This window comes from Rhinatrema bivittatum, chromosome 1 (assembly GCF_901001135.1).
Source record: "Rhinatrema bivittatum chromosome 1, aRhiBiv1.1, whole genome shotgun sequence".
NCBI lineage: Eukaryota > Metazoa > Chordata > Amphibia > Gymnophiona > Rhinatrematidae > Rhinatrema > Rhinatrema bivittatum.
Genome location: NC_042615.1, coordinates 163140526 through 163161997, shown reverse-complemented (window position 1 = coordinate 163161997; position 21472 = coordinate 163140526). Strand labels below are relative to the sequence as shown.

At 40.7% G+C, this 21472-nt stretch overlaps 1 protein-coding gene across 5 annotated transcripts in view; it reads left to right on the top strand.

Annotated features, from left to right (window-relative positions):
- Positions 1-21472, top strand: part of TBC1D1 (TBC1 domain family member 1) — a 480914-nt gene that overhangs the window by 435681 nt on the left and 23761 nt on the right. For all 5 annotated transcript variants that reach the window (XM_029589471.1, XM_029589507.1, XM_029589478.1 and 2 more), the window contains one exon: positions 12226-12385. In XM_029589471.1, the coding sequence (XP_029445331.1) occupies positions 12226-12385 (160 nt within the window). The remainder of the gene's footprint in view (positions 1-12225; positions 12386-21472) is intronic.

Sequence of the window (21472 nt, the reverse complement as noted above, 5' to 3'; positions counted from 1 at the left end):
ATCTTTTTCTTGAGTTTTGACTGGCAATGTGGAAACTTGCATCATGTATCTATAATTTGGGTTCCTCTTCCCTATGTTCATCACTTTGCACTTGTCCACATTAACTGCCATCTACCATTTGGATGCCCAGTCTTGCAAGGTTCTCTTACAATTTCTCACAATCCTCTTGTGATTTAACAACTCTGAATAATTTTGTATCAACAGCAAATCTGACAATCTCATTCTTTATTCCCATCTCTGTCATTTACAAATATGTTAAACATGAGCAGCTCTAGCACAGATCTATGGGGCACTCCTACATGGGAGTCAATTGGACCATTAGATGATCGAGGGGTAAAAGGTGCACTAACAGAGGCTAAGACCATAGCAGAAGATTAAATGATTTCTTTGCGTCAGTTTTTACTGAGGAGGATATAAAGCAGATACCCATGCCAGAAGTGATATTTAAAGGTGATGATTGAGAGGGCATGAAACAATTCTCAGAGAACCTGGAAGATGTAATATGGCAAATTGACAAACTAAAGAGTAGCATATCATCTGGACTGGATGGCTAACATCCCAGAATACTGAAAGAAATGAAAAATGAAATTGCAGACCTAATATTATTAATCTGTAATCTATCATTAAAATCAGCTATGGTACCTGAAGATTGGAGGAAAGCCATTGTAATCCCAGTTTTTAAAAGGGGCTCCAGAGGTGATCCAGGAAACTACAGACCAGTAAGCCTGATGTCAGTGCCGGGAAAAATGATTGAAACTATCATAAAGAATAAAATTGCTGAACATATAATCATAGTTTAATGGGACAAGCCCAACATGGGTTTAGCCAAGGGAAGTCTTATCTCACTAATCTGCAACTTTTTTTTTTAAGGCGTGAATAAACATGTGGATAAAAGTATTGCCAGTTGATATAGTGTATCTGGACTTTCAGAAAACATTTGACAAAGTACCTCATAAGAAGCGCCTGAGGAAATTGAAAAGTCATGGAATAGGAGGCAATGCTCTATTGTAGATTAAGAATTGGTTAAAAGATAGAAAATAGAGTAAGGCTTACTCTATTTTCTATCTTTGAAAAAAATGTAGATTGCCTTAATAACCCCCCAAGTTATCAAATCAAATTTCATCATATTATGATCACTATTTCCAAGTGGCCCCCAAATTATTACATCTCACACCAAATCATGTGTTCCACTAAGGATTAAATATAAACTAACTCCCCCTCTTGCCAGTTCTTATTCCAGCTGCTGCATAAAGCAGCCATATATAAAATCTAATGACTTCCTTGGCATTTATTTATTTTATTTCTGCACTTCAAAATGGATTACATTCATGTACTCTAGGTATTTCCCTATCCCCAACTACTTCCTTGGCATGTCCTGATGTGACATTTATCCATTCAATGCTAGGGTGATTGAAATCACCCATTATTACTATGTTGCTAATTTTGTTAGCTTTCCTAATTTCTGTTGGCATTTCATCATCTGTCTGTTCATTCTGCTCAGGTGGATGGTAGTACACCCCCATTGCTATTTTATTCCCCTTCTCATATGGATTCCACACTACATTTTGGTTCTTGCAGAACTTTTATCTTGCTTGACTCTATGCCCTTGTAACCCCCCTTCAGAGCCACAGAGGGATGTGTGAGGGCCATTGCTATAGCCCTGGAAACAAGCAAAAGTCAACCAGGGTTGTCAGTTGGGGACCAGACTGTCTCTGAGAGGCCCAAGGGAAGACTTACCATGCAGTAGAGCCCAAGATCGATACCTGAGGTTGGTTCCAAATTAGAAGTTTATAGTAACAAACTGCAAATAAATAAATAAAATAAACCCAAAACAGAATTTTTCAGGCTAAAAAAATCTTCAACTAGACAACTTGATATTGTCGAAAAATAAATACACTCTGAAATCTTCACTTTCAAATCAGCTTCTTTGAAGATAATAAATCCAGTATTTAACATTCAGCCCCAAGGTCTTCGGGGCAGTATATTTCAAAGGAAATCTTTTCCTGGAGCTTCCTCCAGCAGAGATTTACACCATTTATTCTCAGGGTTTCCTCCTTCTGGTTGGTTTGTAGGAATCTTTTTCCAATCCTTTGACTTAGATTAGCAGAACTCTCTGTCCTTTAGATGACCTCTTTGAGAGCAGTAACCCTCTGAGCAGCCTCCTTAATTGACTTGGAGAGCTCCAGATTTTGATTACTGGCTGCCGACGGCGCTTTGCCCTTGCTATGTCACAGGGGCTACCGGTGCCATTGGTTGGCCCCTGTGACATAGTAAGGGCAAAGGGCCATCGGTGCCATTTTGATTACTGGCAGCCGACGGCCCAAGTGCAGGAGATCACTCCCGGACCCCTGCTGGACCACCAGGGACTTTTGGCAGTTCTTGGGGGGTCAGGAGGGTGGGGGGTTGTAGTTAATTAGATTTAAAGGGTTGGGATGGGGGTTTTTTTTGTTTGGTTTTTTTTTCCCAGAAAGAGAACAATATGTTTTCTGATCTGGGGACTGGACCGAAATGGCCCTCCCCAGACCTGAAAATGAAATGGGGACACAAAAAAAATTGTATGCATTCCCCTAATTTGCTTCATAAGACTCACAGATGCCCGGGAACAGAGCCGGTTTAGCACATCATTTTTTTTTGTTGTTGTTAATTTCCCCCCTCTGAATCCTAGGTGCGTCTTATGGAGTGAAAAAATACGGTAATTGTTGGCTTTCCCCTATAGAAAGATGGTATCCACAAGGACAGTACAAGGCTCTGGCACTACATTTTGTGCAGTCTGCTGTCTTACCTAATGCATGATGGGGTGTAACAATGTTATAGAAATCGCATTTGTGATCCAGCCATTGTTACCTCTAAGTGAATTATTGAATAAATATTCCAACTCATCCTTGTGTTGCTTGCAGCACCTGTTGAAAGCATGGAGAAAATGTTTCATTCCACCAGCTGCAGCCACTTCAGTTTAAAAAGACCCTTAAGAAAGTTTAATAGCTTCAGTTGTTTTTCAAGCTGTAGTTTATTATGAGATCTGACTATCTGAGGCTCATTATCAGGTTTTTAACTGCTAATATATGGCTCCAATGATGCAGTACACATGAATTATTTTTTTTCTGGCAGGCCTAGGCTTAAATGTGTATTTACAGCTTGCCTTTTTGTTCTCTGCTGCTCCTATCTTCTTTCTGCCCCAGCTTCTTTCTGGCTGCCACCTCTATTTTTTGTCGCTTTTACCTCCTCCTCTTCCTCTCTTCTGTCTCTTCTGCTTCCTGTCTTTTTCTTCTCTTGCTGCCCTCTATGCCACTTCTCTGCTCCAACAACCACATATCCTCCATTTTGAAACCCACAATGCATCCTATTAATATAGCCTGTAGTATAACATAGTAACAGTAATGATGGCAGAAAAAACCCAAATGGTCCATCCCATCTGCCTAGCAAGTTTCTTATGGTAGTAACTGCTGCTTCATGCAGGTTATCTCTGTTTCTGTTAAGATACTAACTGCCACTCCATGCAGCTTACCCCCAAGCCTTATGTTAAGGGGAGCAATATTTACAATCAAAACCAAGCAACTATCAAACCCACAGCAAAATCACTGTTAGCAATATTTTTACAGGGTAGCAGCTTTCTTGATTATTCAGATAATGTTGCTTGATCATGCTTTGCATTTTGGACTTGGCTGTGGAAGCAGTCCTGCACTTTATCCCTAATGTCTGTATATCAGTACCCCGAACCATAAAAGTAGAGGCCTAGTATTGGCTATCTTCTGAATCCCATTCCTACCCCCCCCCCCCCCCCCCCCCGCCTTCATAACAGAGAGTGCAATGTTGCAGTTGCATCACAAGCTTATTATGTACGCCTTGTTATATGTATCACACATGTTCGATGTAATTTCTAACTTTTGTTCTATGTAAACCGACGAGATATCTACTATTACATGAACATCGGTGTATATAAAAGCCTTTAAATAAATAAATAAATAAGCTTCAGGGCTAATTGGTTGAGAGTTGTATTCCCCATGCCTTCCGTTTAGGGTAGTAACTGCTTCCTCGTGCAGGGTTACCCCCATGCACCCTTTCTTTCATTTCCAGCCCTTAGTCGCTTACTGTTTTTGTTCAAGGCACCTCTTCTAGAAGGGCAGGTGAGGCATCCACCACCCTCCCTATGAAGAAACATTTCCTGCTGTTCTGACCTGTCTCCCTGGAGTTTTGTATCGTGACGCCTAGTTCTACAGTTTCCTTTCCAATGGGAAAAGGTTTGAAGTTCATGCATCATTAAGATATTTTAGGTATCTGAATGTCTGTATCATATCTCCCCTGTACCAGCTCTCTTCCGGGGTATACATATTTAGATCCTTCTCCTCATAAGTCTTCAGATACAGACCCTACACCATTTTGGTTGCCCTTCTGTGGACTGCCTCCATCCTATCCGAATCCTTTTTGAGATTCGGGCTCCAGAACTGAACCCAGTACTCCAGGTGAGGCCTCACCAAGGATATGTACAAGGGCATTATTACCTCCTTTTTCCTGCTAGTTATTCATCTCTCAATGAAATCCAGCATTTTTTCTGGCTCGCCAAACACTATCGTCCCAAGGTCCCTTTCCCAGTCCGTGCCCATTAGTCTTTCACCTACCCCCCCCCCCCACCACCACACACACACACACATATGCAGCTCTTTTGGATTACCACACTTCTTGGCATTCTGCTAAATCTTCAAGCTTTCTTAAATCACCTTTCATTCTCTCTACTCCTTCAGGCATATCCACTCTGTTGCAGATCTTAGTATCATCCACAAATTGTACCTTCTATCCCTTCCGCAATGTTGCTCCCAATGTTATTGAACAGAACCTGTCCCAAAATCAATCCCTGTGGCACTCCACTTAACACTATTCTCCAAGGACAAGTAGGATGGCAATCCTCCCACATGGGGTGACATAATCAAATAGAGCTGGGCATGGAACTTTGATCTCCAAGATTCTAGAACTTTCAGCATGCTCTACTGAGCATGTGCAGCTGTAGCACCCTTCCTGTCTCAGGCAGAGTCTCTCAATCTTTTTTTTCCATGCAGCCATGTTGTTGCGGGTTTAGCTTTGTTCTCCTCCATCTAAGGCTATGATTGTTCTGGAACCTCAAGCAGCTGTTTTTTTTTTTTTGGGGGGGGGGGGGGTTTAGGCAGAGCCTTGGGGTTTATTTTCCCTTGTTTCCCTGCGGTAGTTTAGGTTAAAAATTTTTCTCTCTCTTCCTAGCCACCTCTCTGTTGGCCTCATTGTAGGCCTCATGCACTGTGCAGCCAACAAGAGCTGCATCTGCAGCTTATTCCCTGACCTCTCCTTAACTTATGTGGGGATTTTTTTTGCCTTTGTCAGGTGCCTGTTCAGGCTGGCAGTGTGCAGTCTGTTAGGGTCTGAATAGGCCTCTGGCTTGGAGACCTGCCTGAGTTCCTATCCAGGTAGGAGTTCTAGGAAATACTGTCCAACCGCTGGGTACCAATAGAAGCTCAGACGTGCCAAAAATTCATAAAACCCTTGATGATCCTCCATGTCATCTACTTGTGTCTGGTTTTGGTTCAATTTTAGAAACACACTTGATTTTAGGGTAAAGAGTTTTGCAACCATTTGTATCTTCAAGTCCCTTTTATGTAAAGGATTTGGCTCATATGATTTGAATCCTTTCAGATTTAGAGATTAAAAACTGTCAGTTAATTGAAATGGATATTGAATCCCATATAAATATTCCCCAAGAAGATGGGATTCAAATAGTGAGAGAAACTTTAAACAATTATTAAATATATGGATATGGATGGTGACTGAATTTATTTTGTGGCCGATATAATAAGCTGTGCTCAACCTGCTGTGGGTTTTTATGAGGATAATTGCATGGATTTTCCCGTGCTGGCCTTATTCGCATATGTAATAGCATGTTCAGTGCAGGAAAACCAGATGCACAACTCCGCGCTAAAAGCCTGCAGCAGGTTTTGCGTGAATGCATACAAATGGCATGTAAAGGAGGTGAATATCCATTCACAGGCTGTTTCAGGGAGTTGCGCTAGTAGGGAGAATAGGTAGGGCAGGTCAGCCAAAAAGCAGCAGAAGCCTTACAGTGTGGCAGCGTGACGACAGTACGGAGAGAGTGCAGGCTGAGAGAGGGCAGTTTTGAGGAGGGTCCGCAAGGAGTCCCACCTTCAGTCCCTCTTGCGGACCACTATCTATCTTGAAAGGGGATGGCTTTTGCTCTGATGAGAACATAAGAACATGCCATACTGGGGTTAGACCAAGGGTCCATCAAGCCCAGCATCCTGTTTCCAACAGTGGCCAATCCAGGCCATAAGAACCTGGCAAGTACCCAAAAACTAAGTCTATTCCATGTTACCATTGCTAAGGGCAGTGGCTATTCTCTAAGTGAACTTAATAGCAGGTAATGGACTTCTTCTCCAAGAACTTATCCAATCCTTTTTTAAACACCGCTATACTAACTGCACTAACCACATCCTCTGGCAACAAATTCCAGAGTTTAATTGTGCGTTGAGTGAAGAAGAACTTTCTCCGATTAGTTTTAAATTTGCCACAGCTAACTTCATGGAGTGCCCCCATGTCTTTCTATTATCTGAAAGAGTAAATAACCGATTCACATCTACCCGTTCTAGACCTCTCATGATTTTAAACACCTCTATCATATCCCCCCTCAGCTGTTTCTTCTCCAAGCTGAAATGTCCTAACCTCTTTAGTCTTTCCTCATAGGGGTGCTGTTCCATTCCCATCCATCAGTCGCAAGTCTCCACACACCAGCAGGTTTCTGCTCAGATGTCTGCGCAGATTGCTACATAGGGCCTTGAGCACATAGTTTTACATGCATAATGGCACGTGTAATTGTTTCTGCCCGTATCTCATTAGCATACACCTCCATTATTACATCCCATGCAGCCGCCTGTTTTGCCGCACATGCTGAAAAAAATACACAGGGAAAATAGCGCCAATTTCAGCGCAGGTCTTATCACATCTGCCCCTTTGGGGCCAGTGTGTGTGATTTGGCTCAATTAGCACCTACAATGCAGTCTTTTCCCAACAAATCAGATACTACCATGGGTGCCACCATGTATATTTATAGGTATCTCACCATTTGAAGAAAAATGGATTTTTCCCTTTAGAACTTTGAAGTAGATATCCCATGGAAAAGATATGTTTACGATATCTTTTTTAAATGAAAGGGTCCTGTTGTCATTTTACTGTCTTTTCATTTAGATTGATGACTTGGATCCTAATTTACATTTCACTTATAAAATGAGCAATGCTTGCTTGTCCTTTTTGGATCTATTCATTATTGAAGGAAAGGCCTCGTTTTATTGCCACTATATATCGGAAACCAACTGGCTAAAAAAAATCTGTTTGATAGTTTTTAAGCTTGGGATGAAATCTAATATCCCCACCAGACAGTTTTTGTGGTTATGTTGAAGCTGCTGTACTAAATATGGGTTTTTAGTCTTAAGTTTTGTTTTGTAGACGTTTATAGAAAGGTTATCCTTTTAGTTACTTACAGAGAACCTATAGATGTGTAAATCATGTTGACCTACTATGGTTATTGTTGGAAAAACAAAAAGAAAATACTAGGATAACTTGTGTGTTGCCATTTTTAAACAAGTCACATCAAATTGGTGACAGGAGGCACTGGCATGTTTTTAATTTACATCCATTATTCAGTGGAACGTCTGATTGCTTGGGGACTAAATTTAAGAATTGTATAACAGCAACAAATGTGTACAGGAGTAATTCTTTTGTCCTGATACAGTATGGTCACAAAAAATGTGATGGTGGTTCAGTATGTCCAGTAGTTCTAGAAAGAGATGATATTTATTTATTTATTTTTGGTTTTTTATATACCGATCTTCTTACATAGTATGCAAATCAATATGTTCATTTATTATCTGCACAAACCTAAGAGTTAAAGCAACTTATGGACTGCAATTCTAAGATGGTGATATATTTGATTTTATCTTCTTGAGAAGGCAACTAAATGCAAAATCCAGATTATAGAACAGAGTTGCATTAATATATCTGCTACAAAGCTCCATTGACTACACATTGGTCTGAAAAAGGCTATTGGGGTGCAAGATATTCAATTTTTGGTCATTGTTATATTCACCCCATGAATTAGAAGGTGAAATATGACCAAGCATTTAATCAATGTGAACTGCAATGGGATTTTGAGTTAGAATCTATATATCATTTCTATTGAAACTTTTTTTTTTTTTAATTGTGGACTAGTGTATATTTTTGTTGTTTTTGAGTAAAAATGTTTTTATAAAATATGATTTGAGGAACCAGGAGCAGAGACCATATTTACTGTGGGTACTTGTTTTGAGAGAGGATGAAAAATAAGTCTTTCAGTTTGTAACGTGTTTGAAATTTGGTAAAGGATCCAATGAGGGTATGTTTGCTGCCTTAGGATTGATTACAGTATATCACCTGATCTATGGCAGGCATTTTGAGAAAAGCATTTAAGGCATTTTTCCATTTTAATACCTTTGAGCTGGAAGAAGCAGGTTGTCTACTCAGAGGTACAGATACATTTTTCTTTGTCCTTTGAACACTTCATAGGGAGTGTTTTATTTTGCATATATTTAGGTTGTTTTGGGGGTTTGTTTGTTTTTTTGTTTTTTATTTTTAAAATTGTGATGTTTTGAAAGAGAGAAATCTCCCCAGAAGTATCCTGTTGGCAAAACACGGTCCAAGTACAGAGGAACTTTAAAATCAAGAACTGTAGTGAATTGTATGTGCTACAGTCTGTATTACAATCCCATACAACCCCATTATCTCAACAAGGATAAAATCACTAACCAGCCGCATGGGAATCATTTAATTTCTTTCATTGGATAAGTGCTTCCTTTGCATTTAAAATATCAAATGATTGAAGTAATATACACTTCTATTATGGAATGTGCCCTCAGGAGAAACAAATAAGAGGAATTATTTTTCAGTTAGAAATAGACATTATCGCATGTTTGCATTTAAATACACTTTTATTCTGTGATTTTCTTTCAGGACTTAGTTAGATTTGTGAGCTTTGCCAGATGGTTATGTATTTTACTGTTTAATTCACTTGCAAATGCAAGATATGAAAAGAGATTTCACTTTGACGAAAAGATGCAAGATTAAGAAATAACTGATCAACCCGTTGAGATTTCTCAATTTTATTTTCTGCTGGTGATCTCATGTTTTCCCAAAAATATTTTAAAAATATCTATTATGGTTTTTCTTTAAAATTATATATTTTTTTAATTACATTACATTTTCATAAGCATGCTTGTTACAGAAAATCATATTGATAACAGAAAAAATGAATTATAACAACTGAACAGCAAGAAAATATAAGGTACATTAATTTGCATAACCTCTGAAGATGTGGGTCAAGTTTAGAAACACTGGGAGGCAGGTATTATAAGAAAAATAATAATAACATTTTTAAGACACAATCTCTGAACAATTATTATTGGAGATGTCAAAATCCAATAAACCTTCAATATTTTAGATTCTGGACTTGAAGTACTAATACTTTTGATTGTACTTTTAGAGAGCTGGGGATTTTTGAAATGATAAAACTGGGAGGTTCTGCGTTTTTCTGTGGGCTAACATTTTTTCAGAGCAGTTCAGCATGGATAGGTACCTGTTATATGAGAAATCTTTTAACATAGTGATGCTCAGGTATTCCTTAATTTTATTCTGCTTCTGTTGTAATACGTATGTTTGTATAGCAAGAACTTCCATCATAACGGAATTGCAAGATATCAGAACTTTAATAGGCAGATTGAATATGCACTACATTGGCAGAAGATCCCCCAAAGGACCGATGCTAACTATAAACCAAATGATATCGATCTTTTAACTAACTACATCTTGCATTTCCAAAGTATTCACAGGGGAAGAATTGTGGAACAGTTCCAAACGTTGTATATGTATACAAACAATTATTGTTTGGGGGTGGAAAGCAGGGGAAGATGTGGTGTCTGCAGCTACTTCATCTCTCTTCTTTTCCAATTAATAAATGTCAAACATTAGAGTAGACGTCATGGGGACCATTTTCAACATCCTACATTATTTGTGATGTATTTGGGCACATTTTGAAAATTAGCCGCCGCAAAGCATGACAACTTTCAAACAGCCATAAGCGCATAAATGTATGCACATATGCCGACTCACGCCCAGAGATGCATCCATTTTATAACATAAGTGATGCGTATATGCGCATATGATATAAAATTAGCTGTACGCACATACGTGTGCATGCAATTTTATATGGATGCGCTTAAATGCCAGCTCTACCGCATAAGTGGGAGGATTTTATTAGATACACACACCACTGCAACTACCAGTTTCCCCAATCCGTTCCCTGTTCGCCCAGGTTAAGGATAGGTCTTCCTAACACCCCTAGTTAAATTGCCTCCCTTTTAGCCCCAACCCTTAAAATCCCACTAACCAGCCTCATTTTTTTTGTTTCATTACTTACACACCATCCATAGCAGAAGTAAAGTTATGTGGTAGGGGATTCTGTTGCGCACTTGTGCATGTAAATACTTGCGCACACATTTCATGTTGTTATACCCAATCTGCCCATCCCCCGCCCTTTTTTTGCCTTTCCCATCTGTGTGCATACCGGCAGACATACATGTACTCGGGTGCTTCTTAAAATCCACATGGTGTATGCTGGCCCAAGATACTCATGTACCTCCTGGCTTTGGCGCATGCAGGGCTTTTAAAATTTGCCTTTATGTGCGTAAAGCATGTTCTACCTGTTTGTGTGGGTGGTCATGGCGAAGTAAATTAGCATGGGTACTTTCCCAAAATGTCAAGAACATGTGCTGTTTTACGCCCCCTGGCCTAAATACTTCCCTGGGACACCCCTTTTTAACCCAGGTTAAGTATGCGTGCTGTAAAAATTTGAACATGTTTTTAGCTGGGCAGAGAAGGGCAATTTTCAGCTATTCATTTTACCCAGATAGATGGTTTTGAACGTGGCAATAGATTCGGCTTTCAGATCCTGCTGTGGTGAATTCAGCTATCGACCTAGGAGAAATTAAATCTGCATAATAGTAAAAACACAGGCAATATTGGAACTTGAAAAAGTGATAGTAACCGTTCTTGTTTCTAGCCATCAAATAGAACATCATAAAGTCTCATTGATTATATTATAAGACAAAAATCTTCCTGAAAAATGTTTGTGTACACACGTTGGCTTTCGTCAGTGAGCTTATTAATCATATGCAATCCAGTGAGCACTTTTGAACCAGTTTTAAGTTTTAAGGAAAATGTCTACAATTCAGTGTACTTGCACATCATCTTTTGCGCTGGCTTTATTTTTCTGGGTGAAAATTATGCATGCAAAAAAATGTAAAATGCACTGGGGCATTAAACTTAAGTTTCAAACAAAATTCCCACACTTCCTCGGTACAAAGAGAGTAACCATATTAATGTGCCTGTTCACAGCGATTATGGTACAATTAGAGATGGATCCCAAAAAAAAGGTCACCATATAATGGGCTGAATTTTCAAAACTAGGTTTTCTGAACATCAGTCGGTTTTGGAAAAGTGTCCAGGGGGTGGGGGTTTTGCATAAAACTACACACAAAAGGGATTCAAGATGTACTTTTACATACAATGCAAAGAGGTGTCCTGGAAAGTGGAGTTTGGGGCTGAGAAGTAATTTATGCATATACTTTCGATTTTTTTAATGTATGCACGGAAATGCAAGCATGCACATATTTGCACCTGCCCCCCCTAGTAGGTGTAAATGTATGTGCATATGTTGTGCGGTGGTAAACATCTGCCTGCTAATTTTTAAAGCAGATTTGCGTGTGTCAGTCCAATTTGAAATTTCTGGCTAAAGGTCTGCATGTATTTTCTACCCGCAGACTTAAGCCTTGTGTGGGCTGTTATGAAATTACCCTCCCTAGGTATATTATTCCTCTTCAGCCTTTGCAGGTGCAGTGTTGTCCTTTTGCTCCAGGATGGAAAGGAATTAGCTTTGAGGTTAAATGGTCAAGCTGTTTGCCCTTGCTTCACAGTTGTTGTTCTGACTTCCGCTTGCCAGCTTGGCCACTCCCTTTACCAATTTCTTTCAACTGGAGACTCCAGCAGGAAAGTGAATACATGGCCACTTGAATATAATGAGCTAGAACTGTGGGGGAGGGGAGAATAGTAATGGGCCTGGGTCACTCTTTTTATCTGTGCCTTGTTTTATTTTCTCTCCCACAGGTCCAAATGTATCAGCTTTCTCGACTGCTTCACGACTACCATCGGGATCTCTACAATCACTTGGAAGAATATGAGATAGGCCCTAGCCTGTATGCCGCCCCTTGGTTTCTCACCATGTTTGCCTCACAGTTTCCCCTTGGATTTGTGGCAAGAGTTTTTGGTAATTTTTTTTTTTTATAAAGCTTTCTGTCTAAGTGAATGCAACCAACTTTTAAAAGGCATGGTTTTAAAATGCTAATTGAGTATTACACCAGTTCTCACTGATCCAGTTAATTCCCTGACCAATGTAGGCTAATACTCAAAAACCCTGTCCTTCAGGATTTAATTCTTTCTTACAAGTCACACTATTGGTAATAAGCATAACTGTAAAATAAGATTGGGTTTGCTGCATAGAGCATGCTGATGAAGCAGACAAAGAACAAATCGAGGTTATACAAATACATTTTATTCAAAGAAGGAATTTATCAACTTCATTATTTAGCACATTTAATACAAAACCATATATAAATTAGTAATCAATTGTTAATTCTATTTTTTATTTTAAATTATTAATTTTTCAATTTATTGAACAACCCCCTAAAAAAAATCACAAATGTTTAACAAAGTTGCAATCAAAATAACCCCAAAATATATTTTTAAATTCCTATTGAATGTCTATATAGCCTGTGTATATCTTTGAAAAGCAGTCAGTTTCAGATATATTCTTCTTTCAGACCACTAGAATGAATTAAAAAAAAAAAGTCAAGGTAAAGTTTCTCTACTCTTATGCCTAAAACCTTTCAGGTACTGCTGTTAATTAGTTTAATTCAACTGTTCGCCTGTTTTCCAGTTTAATCACTGCTGTCCTACTTCTAATGCACTGACAAAATTCAATTTTGAATTTCTCGGTTATCCTCCCAAACACATACTCCTGAGTACAAACTGAGTCTTTTCACTGTCAGTTGCAGCTTCAGGGGAAGGTTTAAACCCGGGCACACTTCTGTGGGAATTTACATAAATATCTTACACAATAAATGTTTTGCACAATAAAGAACTACAGAGAACAATCATACACTAAAAAGCAGAATTACTTACAAACTACCTATGTCAGCATTTAAAAAAAAAAAAGCCAGAAGAGGTCGAGCAAGCTGCGAAATAAGTCCTCGCATAAACTTTCCACAATACCATACAAATTTTTGTTTAAAGACAATTACATGATATTCTCAACCAATTAAATGCAGCCTCCAGCCTGTATTCCTAGCAAAAAACAGCAGGGATTTCACTACAATCAGTTGTCATAGCAAAGGAACAGGCCCCAATCAGTTGTCACAGCAGCAAAATAGGGAGCTCACAAAAATGCCCTAATCAAACTCTACATTCAAACTACCCGGCGCGCACACATGGACGCGCGATTTTATAACATGTGCGCGCATGTTATAAAATTGGGGGTCGACGCCCGCGAGGGGGTGCACAATTATGCAACTTGCGCACACAGACATCTGCGGCCTTCCCCCGCTCCCTCCCTGGAAGGGAACTTCCCAACCCCCTAATCTAACCCTCCTACCCCTTCCCCTAACCTATCCCCCCCACGACCTTTGTTTTACCTTCTGCGCCTGCCTCCAGGTCGCGCGTGCCGGCGTGCAATCCCCCAGCTCAGCGACAAATGGCCGCTGTGCCCAGAGCCTCTGACCCCGCCCCCTCTCTCCGCCCATTTTTCGAAGCCCCTGGACATATGCGCGTCCCTGGGCTCTTACGCGCATGGCCGGGCCTTTCTAAAATAGGCCCAGTGCACATAAGGCCTTTTAAAATCCAGGCCTTAGGGTGTACTATATTTAGTCTAAAAATCTACAACCTATAATAATATTTTTAAATTATGTCCCCTCACTCCAATTTCAATGGTTTTGTAAAGCAAAAAAAGGAAATCATTTCGAATTAGTGAGATTTCTTGTGACCAATTATCAACTAAAGGAACTGCCAGCCAACCAGTTCTAATACTACTGCAGTGCACTATAATTGTTTTAATTTGACATTGTGCTTTTCAAACATATAAAAGGGGACAAAGCCACTAAATAATGTAGATCATCATACCTGTCTCACAAGTTGTAGAAGATAGAAACTGAAAATATTAACCTGTTTTTGGATGTATAAAAGAACTCAAAAGCAAAGACAAGAGACACATACTACACTTACTACTTTTTCCTTATTCTCTACTAGATGTAAACTAGAAGAAATCAAATCTTTTAAGTTTTTTGCTTATTTATAAGCAAACAGAAGTGGTCTACTAAACATATTATGGCCCTGCAAAACTTGCCAATACTCTCTAACAATACCAGTTACAAAATGAGTGCATGCCAAGTGTGCTAAAAATACAGACTACATGATCTTGAGAAGTTGATTTCTTTTGCAGAAGTAATAAATGACTATTGTTATAAAGGGCTCTTTTATAAGCTGTATGGACAACTTTTTGGGGCAATTTCATTTTAAATATAGTAAAGTAATATCCCTAGCTTGCAGTTTAAATTTCTCGAGTGTAGAGCATAACCTTGCTGATTTGTTCTTTCTCAGAGGACAAGCAGGATGTCTGTCCTCACAAGTGGGTGACATCTGATAGAACTTGGCCTGGAACTTTTATGTCAAAGTTTTTAGAACTTTGATTGTGCCCTACTGGGCATTGTGGCATGGCATGATACTATGCAGAGGCCCCTCAGTCTTTTCTGTGGAACCCACTAGTCATTGGGTTTTACTCACCTGCTTTTGAGGAATTGTTTCAGTCCCCTTTGTGTGCAACTTGGGGACCAACTTATTTAAACCTACCTCTTGAGTCTCTGCTTGACTTCCAACAGTGAGTAATGATGTGGGATATAAATTCAATAGGAATAACTAGGAGGGGAAACCACCTGTACACTTGGGTACTTCTGGCCTAATATTTATTCAACTCTTATGTTCTAATGTGAGTAACCTGTTCTGGCACCCATCCACATGATCCAAATATAAACCTACAAAATTAAGGATTCTCTTGTTCAGTTCGAAGATATGGACCGTTTAAACTGTCAACGGTTCATCTAGCAAAAATAAGGATAAAATTTAAAAATGTTTAAGTAAAAGATATGTGCACATTTTTTTTAAATGCTTTACAAAACTGAAATAAATATTACAAATTTGTTTTTTCCAACACGCTGATAGCATCAGCCCAATTGGAAGGAGGTTCATGGTTAATGATTATAAATAAATATTATATTTATTACCAGGTAGTAATGGATAATATATGGAACCTGTAATCTCATTCAATAAATTATTTAATTTTTTTGTACATTTAAAATTAGTTAATATATTTAAAATAATTAAACATGATAAAACAATAATACATTCAATTGGGAGAGGAAACTGTTTGCTGATGACATCCAACTTTGCATCAAAATAGGATCCAACCAAGCCTATTCCATTGCTAATCTCAATAACTGCCTTACTTCAGTAACCCAATAGCTCGATAACCACACACCCAAACTAAACCCCTCAAAATAGGAATTCCTCTGGCTAAATCACCAATGTCATCCCCTGCTTATCCGTCAGATACCTCCCTTCATCCCATAGAATCAGTATGAAGCCTCTGGGCTTACCCAAACTCTCAAAATGGAATCCAACATCTCAAAGGTAGTAAGAGCCACCTTTATGTACCTATGCCAGTTCCACCAATTAGTCAACACAACCTATCTAATGTAATTCATGCACTGATCACCAGCAGAATTGACTGTTGTAACTTTCTATTGAATGGCATCTCTCAATATAGTGTGAAATGCCTCCAACTCTTGCAAAATGCTGCAGCTAGAATTTTGGTAGGAGCTAAAGCAACGGATGACACAAAGCTCATTCTCCACAAACTGCACTGGCTCCTGGTAGAAAGAATACAAGTTAAAACTCTGCTTCATCTTTAAATGTGTGAATAAACGGGCCCCAGAATATCTTTCCCTTCTTGCTTCTTACACCCCCATCGGAGAATTCTGATCCTCCCAAAAGACCCTTCTCTCCTCTCTCCACCCCCTGCCCTACCTTCTGCGAAACTGACCTGCACATTTTGGGGGGGAAAAAAAGCAAAGCCATAACTATTCAACCAAGTCTTCCCTCAGCTTGTTCATTAGTAAAAAATTAACATCCACTGTGTTTGGACAGTGATTCAATGATGACTGCACATAATCCTATAACTAATGCTGTTGCTAATGTACCTGCTAGTGCACTCTATTTGATTGTAATCCACTTTGAGGCCATTCTTGGAAAAAGGTGTGTGTTAACTCGAGAGGTAGCAGCTTGGAAACAGCCAGAGAAAAAAAGGAGGCAGACTCTGGCTGTTTCTTAAATGCACTTTATTTAAAGTGAAAACAAACAAAAGTGTAGTGCACAGCAAAACAAAACAACTTAAGCAGCTCACTTTGGCTTCAGTTATCTCACAAATAACAAGAATATACTGCAAAGCAAAACAATCCCTTGGAGACAGCTCACCTCAACTTCAGGCAAGTTGCAAACTTAAACATAGCAGGTCTTAACAATGTTAGTCTCAAACCTTGAATATAATTGGTCTTTTCATATGATGGGACTCTGTCTCTTCCCAGGACCCACTTAACCCTTCTAGGCCCTGAGGTCTTATACTCTGGAAAAGGGCTCCTCCCATCACCCATGATTCCTTTGGGTCTCAGTCTTAAGGAGGACCAGGTGAGGCAGCTGTGCCTGGTCCTTTAAGGTAGTCTGAGGGAATTTTCTGTACTCTCCCTCACATACCCTCCTCCTCAGCTCAGCCTTGCCAGGATGAGCATCTCCTGTATAAGGGACACGTCTCTTGACAGGAAATCTGCATTGGCATTCTCCCTTCCTGTCCTATGTTGGATCTTATAGTTGAAGGACTGTAGGGTCAGGAACCATCTCATCACCTTTGTGTTGGCCTCCTTGTTCCTATTTATTCATAGGCATCGTTGGTTGTCCATTATTAGTGTGAACTGCCATCCCAGTAGGTAATATTTCAAGGCCTCTAAGGCCCAGTTAAATGTCAAAACCTCTTTTTACACTGTTGAGTAATGCCGTTCTGTGGTATAATCTTCTGGCTAATGTGTGCCTCAGGATGTTCTTGACCCATCCTTCTCTTAGACTAATGCTCCCAAGCCAATTTCTGAGGCATCAGTCTGTACCATGAAGGGTTTGGTGATGTCTGGGCTTATCAGGACCAGTTCAGAGCATATCGCCTCTTTCAGGGCCTTGAAGGCCTTCTCTGCTCCAACTGACCACTGGACCTTTTCTGGTGCTTGCTTTACCAATAGCCTTTTGAGAGACTCTGCCATCTCTAGTTGCATATAAAGCTTCTGTAGTATCCCATCAGGCCGAGGAATGCTCTCGCTTTTGTTTGTGGATTGGCACCCTGACTGGCACCTTGACCTTCTTGGTCTGTGGATGAACCTTGTCCTTGCCCAGGGTGCAGCCAAGATATTGGACCTCTTGTCTTCCCAGCAAACGCTTCTTAGGGTTAGCTGTTAGCCCAGCTTTCTTCAGACTGGTTAGCACAGCCTGGAGTTGGCTAAGATGGGGCTGTAGACCACGATGTCATCCAAATAGGTGGCTGCGTACCCTTGATGTCAGTAGAACAGGAGGTCAACCAATCATTGAAACATTGCAGGGACACCATGAAGGCCAAATAGAAGTACAGTGAACTGGAAAAGTCCACCGAGCGTCGAGAAGGTAGCCTTCTCTTTCGCCGAGGGAGTAAGAGGCACTTGCCAATATCCTTTGGTAAGATCAAGGGTGGAGATGAACTGGGCTAGTCCCAGACACTCAATTAGTTCATTCACTTGTGGCTTCGGATAGGCCTCGAGTTTTGAGACCTCGACCCTTTTAAAGTCAATACAGAACCTTACGCTTCCATCTAGCTTTGGCACTAATACTATGGGTGAGGGCCTCGGGAATCCAATAGGTTGTTGCTGTACCACAACACCAGGAAACGTAATGTCATATTGCACCAGGTGGGTACGACTGAGTAAGTTCAAGAAAATCTCCTTGTTTTTCTCTAGTAACTGTTTTAAGTCAGCTGCCTGTGTAGTGGACAGCTGCTCTCCGAAAGGAACCTGCGTTTGTTCCACTTCAGGTTTGACCTCTGGACCAAACTCTCCTTCCTGTACCACACCACATTCCTGTGCAACTCACATTTTCCGGAGGTTTAGGTGGTAGATTTTAATTTTCTTTCATTTATCTGGCTGAGCAATTTTTGTAATCCACCGGCCCTGTTTTTTCCATAGGGTCCTTGCCTACATGCTAAAAGCTTGCTCTCTGAAGATGGGAGGAGGACAAGGACATGGCACCCTAACTGGAATAGTTGTTGGACCATGGGACAATTATGAGCTTGTGCCTGGGATCTCTGAGCCTTTTCCAGACATAGGCGAGCTGCTTCCCCAGCCTTCTTTAGGCGATCTTGTACTCTGAGCACATAGTCGTCTAGGTTCTGCCCAAGATTTGCTTCATCTTGCCAGGTCTCATGAGCTGTGTCCAAGATCGCCATCAGTCTCCTTTCATATAGTTACTCAAATAGGGTACTTCACAGATTGCTAACCGTTCTTACTGTTTCATCCACAAATTTCCTCAACATTTGTTTGAGTATCTGATTGAAGCACTCGACCAGGCCATCGGTCTGTGGATGAAACACTGAAGTCCACAAAGTTTTTAACCTTGTGCAAGGTGTAGATTTCTTTTATGACCGTGGAGACGAAAGGGGTTCCTTAATCCAGCTGGATCTCCTTGGGCAGCCCAAGTCGTGAAAAAACCTCCATTAGGGCAGTCAGCACCTTCAGGGTCTTTATATTCCGAGGCTTCCGGATATCTGGTGGCATAGTCTAGTGTGGTGAGAATGTACTTATTTCCTCAAGTCGATCTAACTAGTGGCCCCACAATATCCATGCCCACTCTTTAAAAAGGGGCTCGATTTTAGGCATTGATAAGAGAGGTGCCGCCCATACTCTCGAAGGCGTTGTTAGCTGGCAGCGAGGGCAAGCCAGCAATACAAATGGACTTGTTTATGAAGGCCCAGCCAATAGAATTGTGCCAGTATCTTGTCTCAGGTCTTTATTCTCCCAAGTGATCCCTAGAAGATGATTGTGTGCTAACTGCATGACCTGCTGACGATAGAGTTTGGGAACCAGGAGTTGTTCTATCACTTCCCCTTCCACAATTCTCTTTGTGACTCTGTAAAGTAAATCCCCCTTCATGACAAAATAGGGAGGAACAGGGTCTGTAAGTTGTGCTCCAGGGACTACCTTTCTGGCCACCTCTATATATGTTCTTGGGCCCACTTAAAGGATTCATCTTCCCTCTGAGCCTGCCTAAAGTATCCCAGATCACCTCGTGGTTTCCACTCCAAGGGGCCAGGTAGGACATTTTGGATAGGTGGGCTGTTCTCCCTCACACTCCAAACTCTCCTCCCCGACTTCCTCTAAATTTGCAGCTTAGTTGTATTTCTCCTTTTGACGTTGCTGCTGGGATTTAGGAGTCTTAGATTCATTATAAAAAAGATATAAGGGTCATCCAATGGAAAGAATTCTGGAAACTCCAATTCTTCCTGGTTGTGGCTGGATGGAACCTTTTGTGAGCTGGGTCCAGAGACACTTGAACTTTGGACAGTCCCGTCTAATGATCACAGCATAGGGTAGCCAAGGAGTATTCCCATCTTAACCATATCTTGGCTAGCCAGGGTCATCTGTCATACCTGGCTTGTTGGGATATTGTCGATGGTCCCCATGAATGCATGCCAGGGTCCTACCTTGTCAATTTGGACTTGTTTCACCAAGTCTCTTCGAACAAGTGTTTTCATACTCCGTCTACTAAGGCTTGTGTTGGAATGCCATCTAGCTTGACCAAGATCATGAAAGTAGAAGAAAAATAGTCCCTTGGCGGCAGCTCACCTTAACGTCAGTCCAGTCTTTAACTTAAACATAGCAGATCTTCATAATGTCCCCCTCAAACCTTACACGTAGCTGATCTTCTCATATGATGAGACTCTGTCTCTTCCTGGGGCCCGCTTAACCTTTCTAGGCCCTGAGGTCTATACTCTCCTCCCTTCACCCAGGATTCCCTGTAGGTCTCAAGGAGGTCTGGGAAGACAGCTGTACCAGTCCTTTAACATAGTCTCTGGGAGTTTTCTGTACACTCCCTCGCAAGGTGAAATATCAAATAATAGTAAATAAATAAATAAACCCTGCAGGAATTGTATATCATGGGACCCTATGTCTTTTTCTCCCCTTCTAGTGTCAGTCGTTTTTGTAAGTTTCCTTTCATTGTCGCACCCATGCAATGAACAGGTTCCAGCATCCTGAGAGACAATGCTTGCAGTTGAGTCTTTTGATTTTTTTTTTTTTTGTCCAGTATAAGCAGATGAGCAGCTTTAAACAATATCCCCAGCTCTTTATAGGCCAATATGAGCGGGACCTACTGAAGCAGATGTGGGAAGTGGCCAAGCAACTTCCTCAGAAGCTGCACGATGACCTCCAGTCATTGATGGATAAGGGGATGGATTGTGGAAAACATATGGTCAGGTCAGTCTTTGTTTTCAAGACAGCATCTTTCATCTCTGCTATGGGGATTGGTACTTGTAGACTCACCTGGCTGTGGGCCTTAGACAGCCAACCTGAGGTATAATAAAGATTTATCAATATGCCATGCACTTCAGAGGATCTCTTTAGAGATAGAATCAAAGAAGCAGTGCTACTAATCCAAGAATATCATGTGACGCTTAAAGCAGCTCTCCACAGCCACTCCAGACTTGCCCTCCTCTCAGGAGGCATCAGAGTATGGGGCTGGGGAGACATTTCTTCCACCCAAGGAGGTGATATCCTCCACCCTCTTGGTCCCATGCACAGCAGACCCTTTGCACCCATCTGAGGCAGCAGACAGCTGCAAAGTCAGAACCAGTACCCAGCCAGAACCTGGGACAGGGTTTTGACTGATTCACAGAGAGATCCTGGTACCCTTGATAGAGGACCTCACTGTCAGAAGCAGACTGAGGTTTTACATAAACTGTTAGCCCAGGGTAACTATGGAGTTGAGATCTCATCATATTTAAAAAAAAAAAAAAAAAAAAAGTTCCTGGATGTAATAAATGATTGCTTTATGGAACAATTGGTTCAGGAACCAACAAGAGAGGGAGCTATTTTAGATTTAATTCTTAGTGGAACGCAGGATTTGGTGAGAGAAGTAACGGTGGTGGGGCCACTTGGCAACAGTGATCATAACATGATCAAATTTA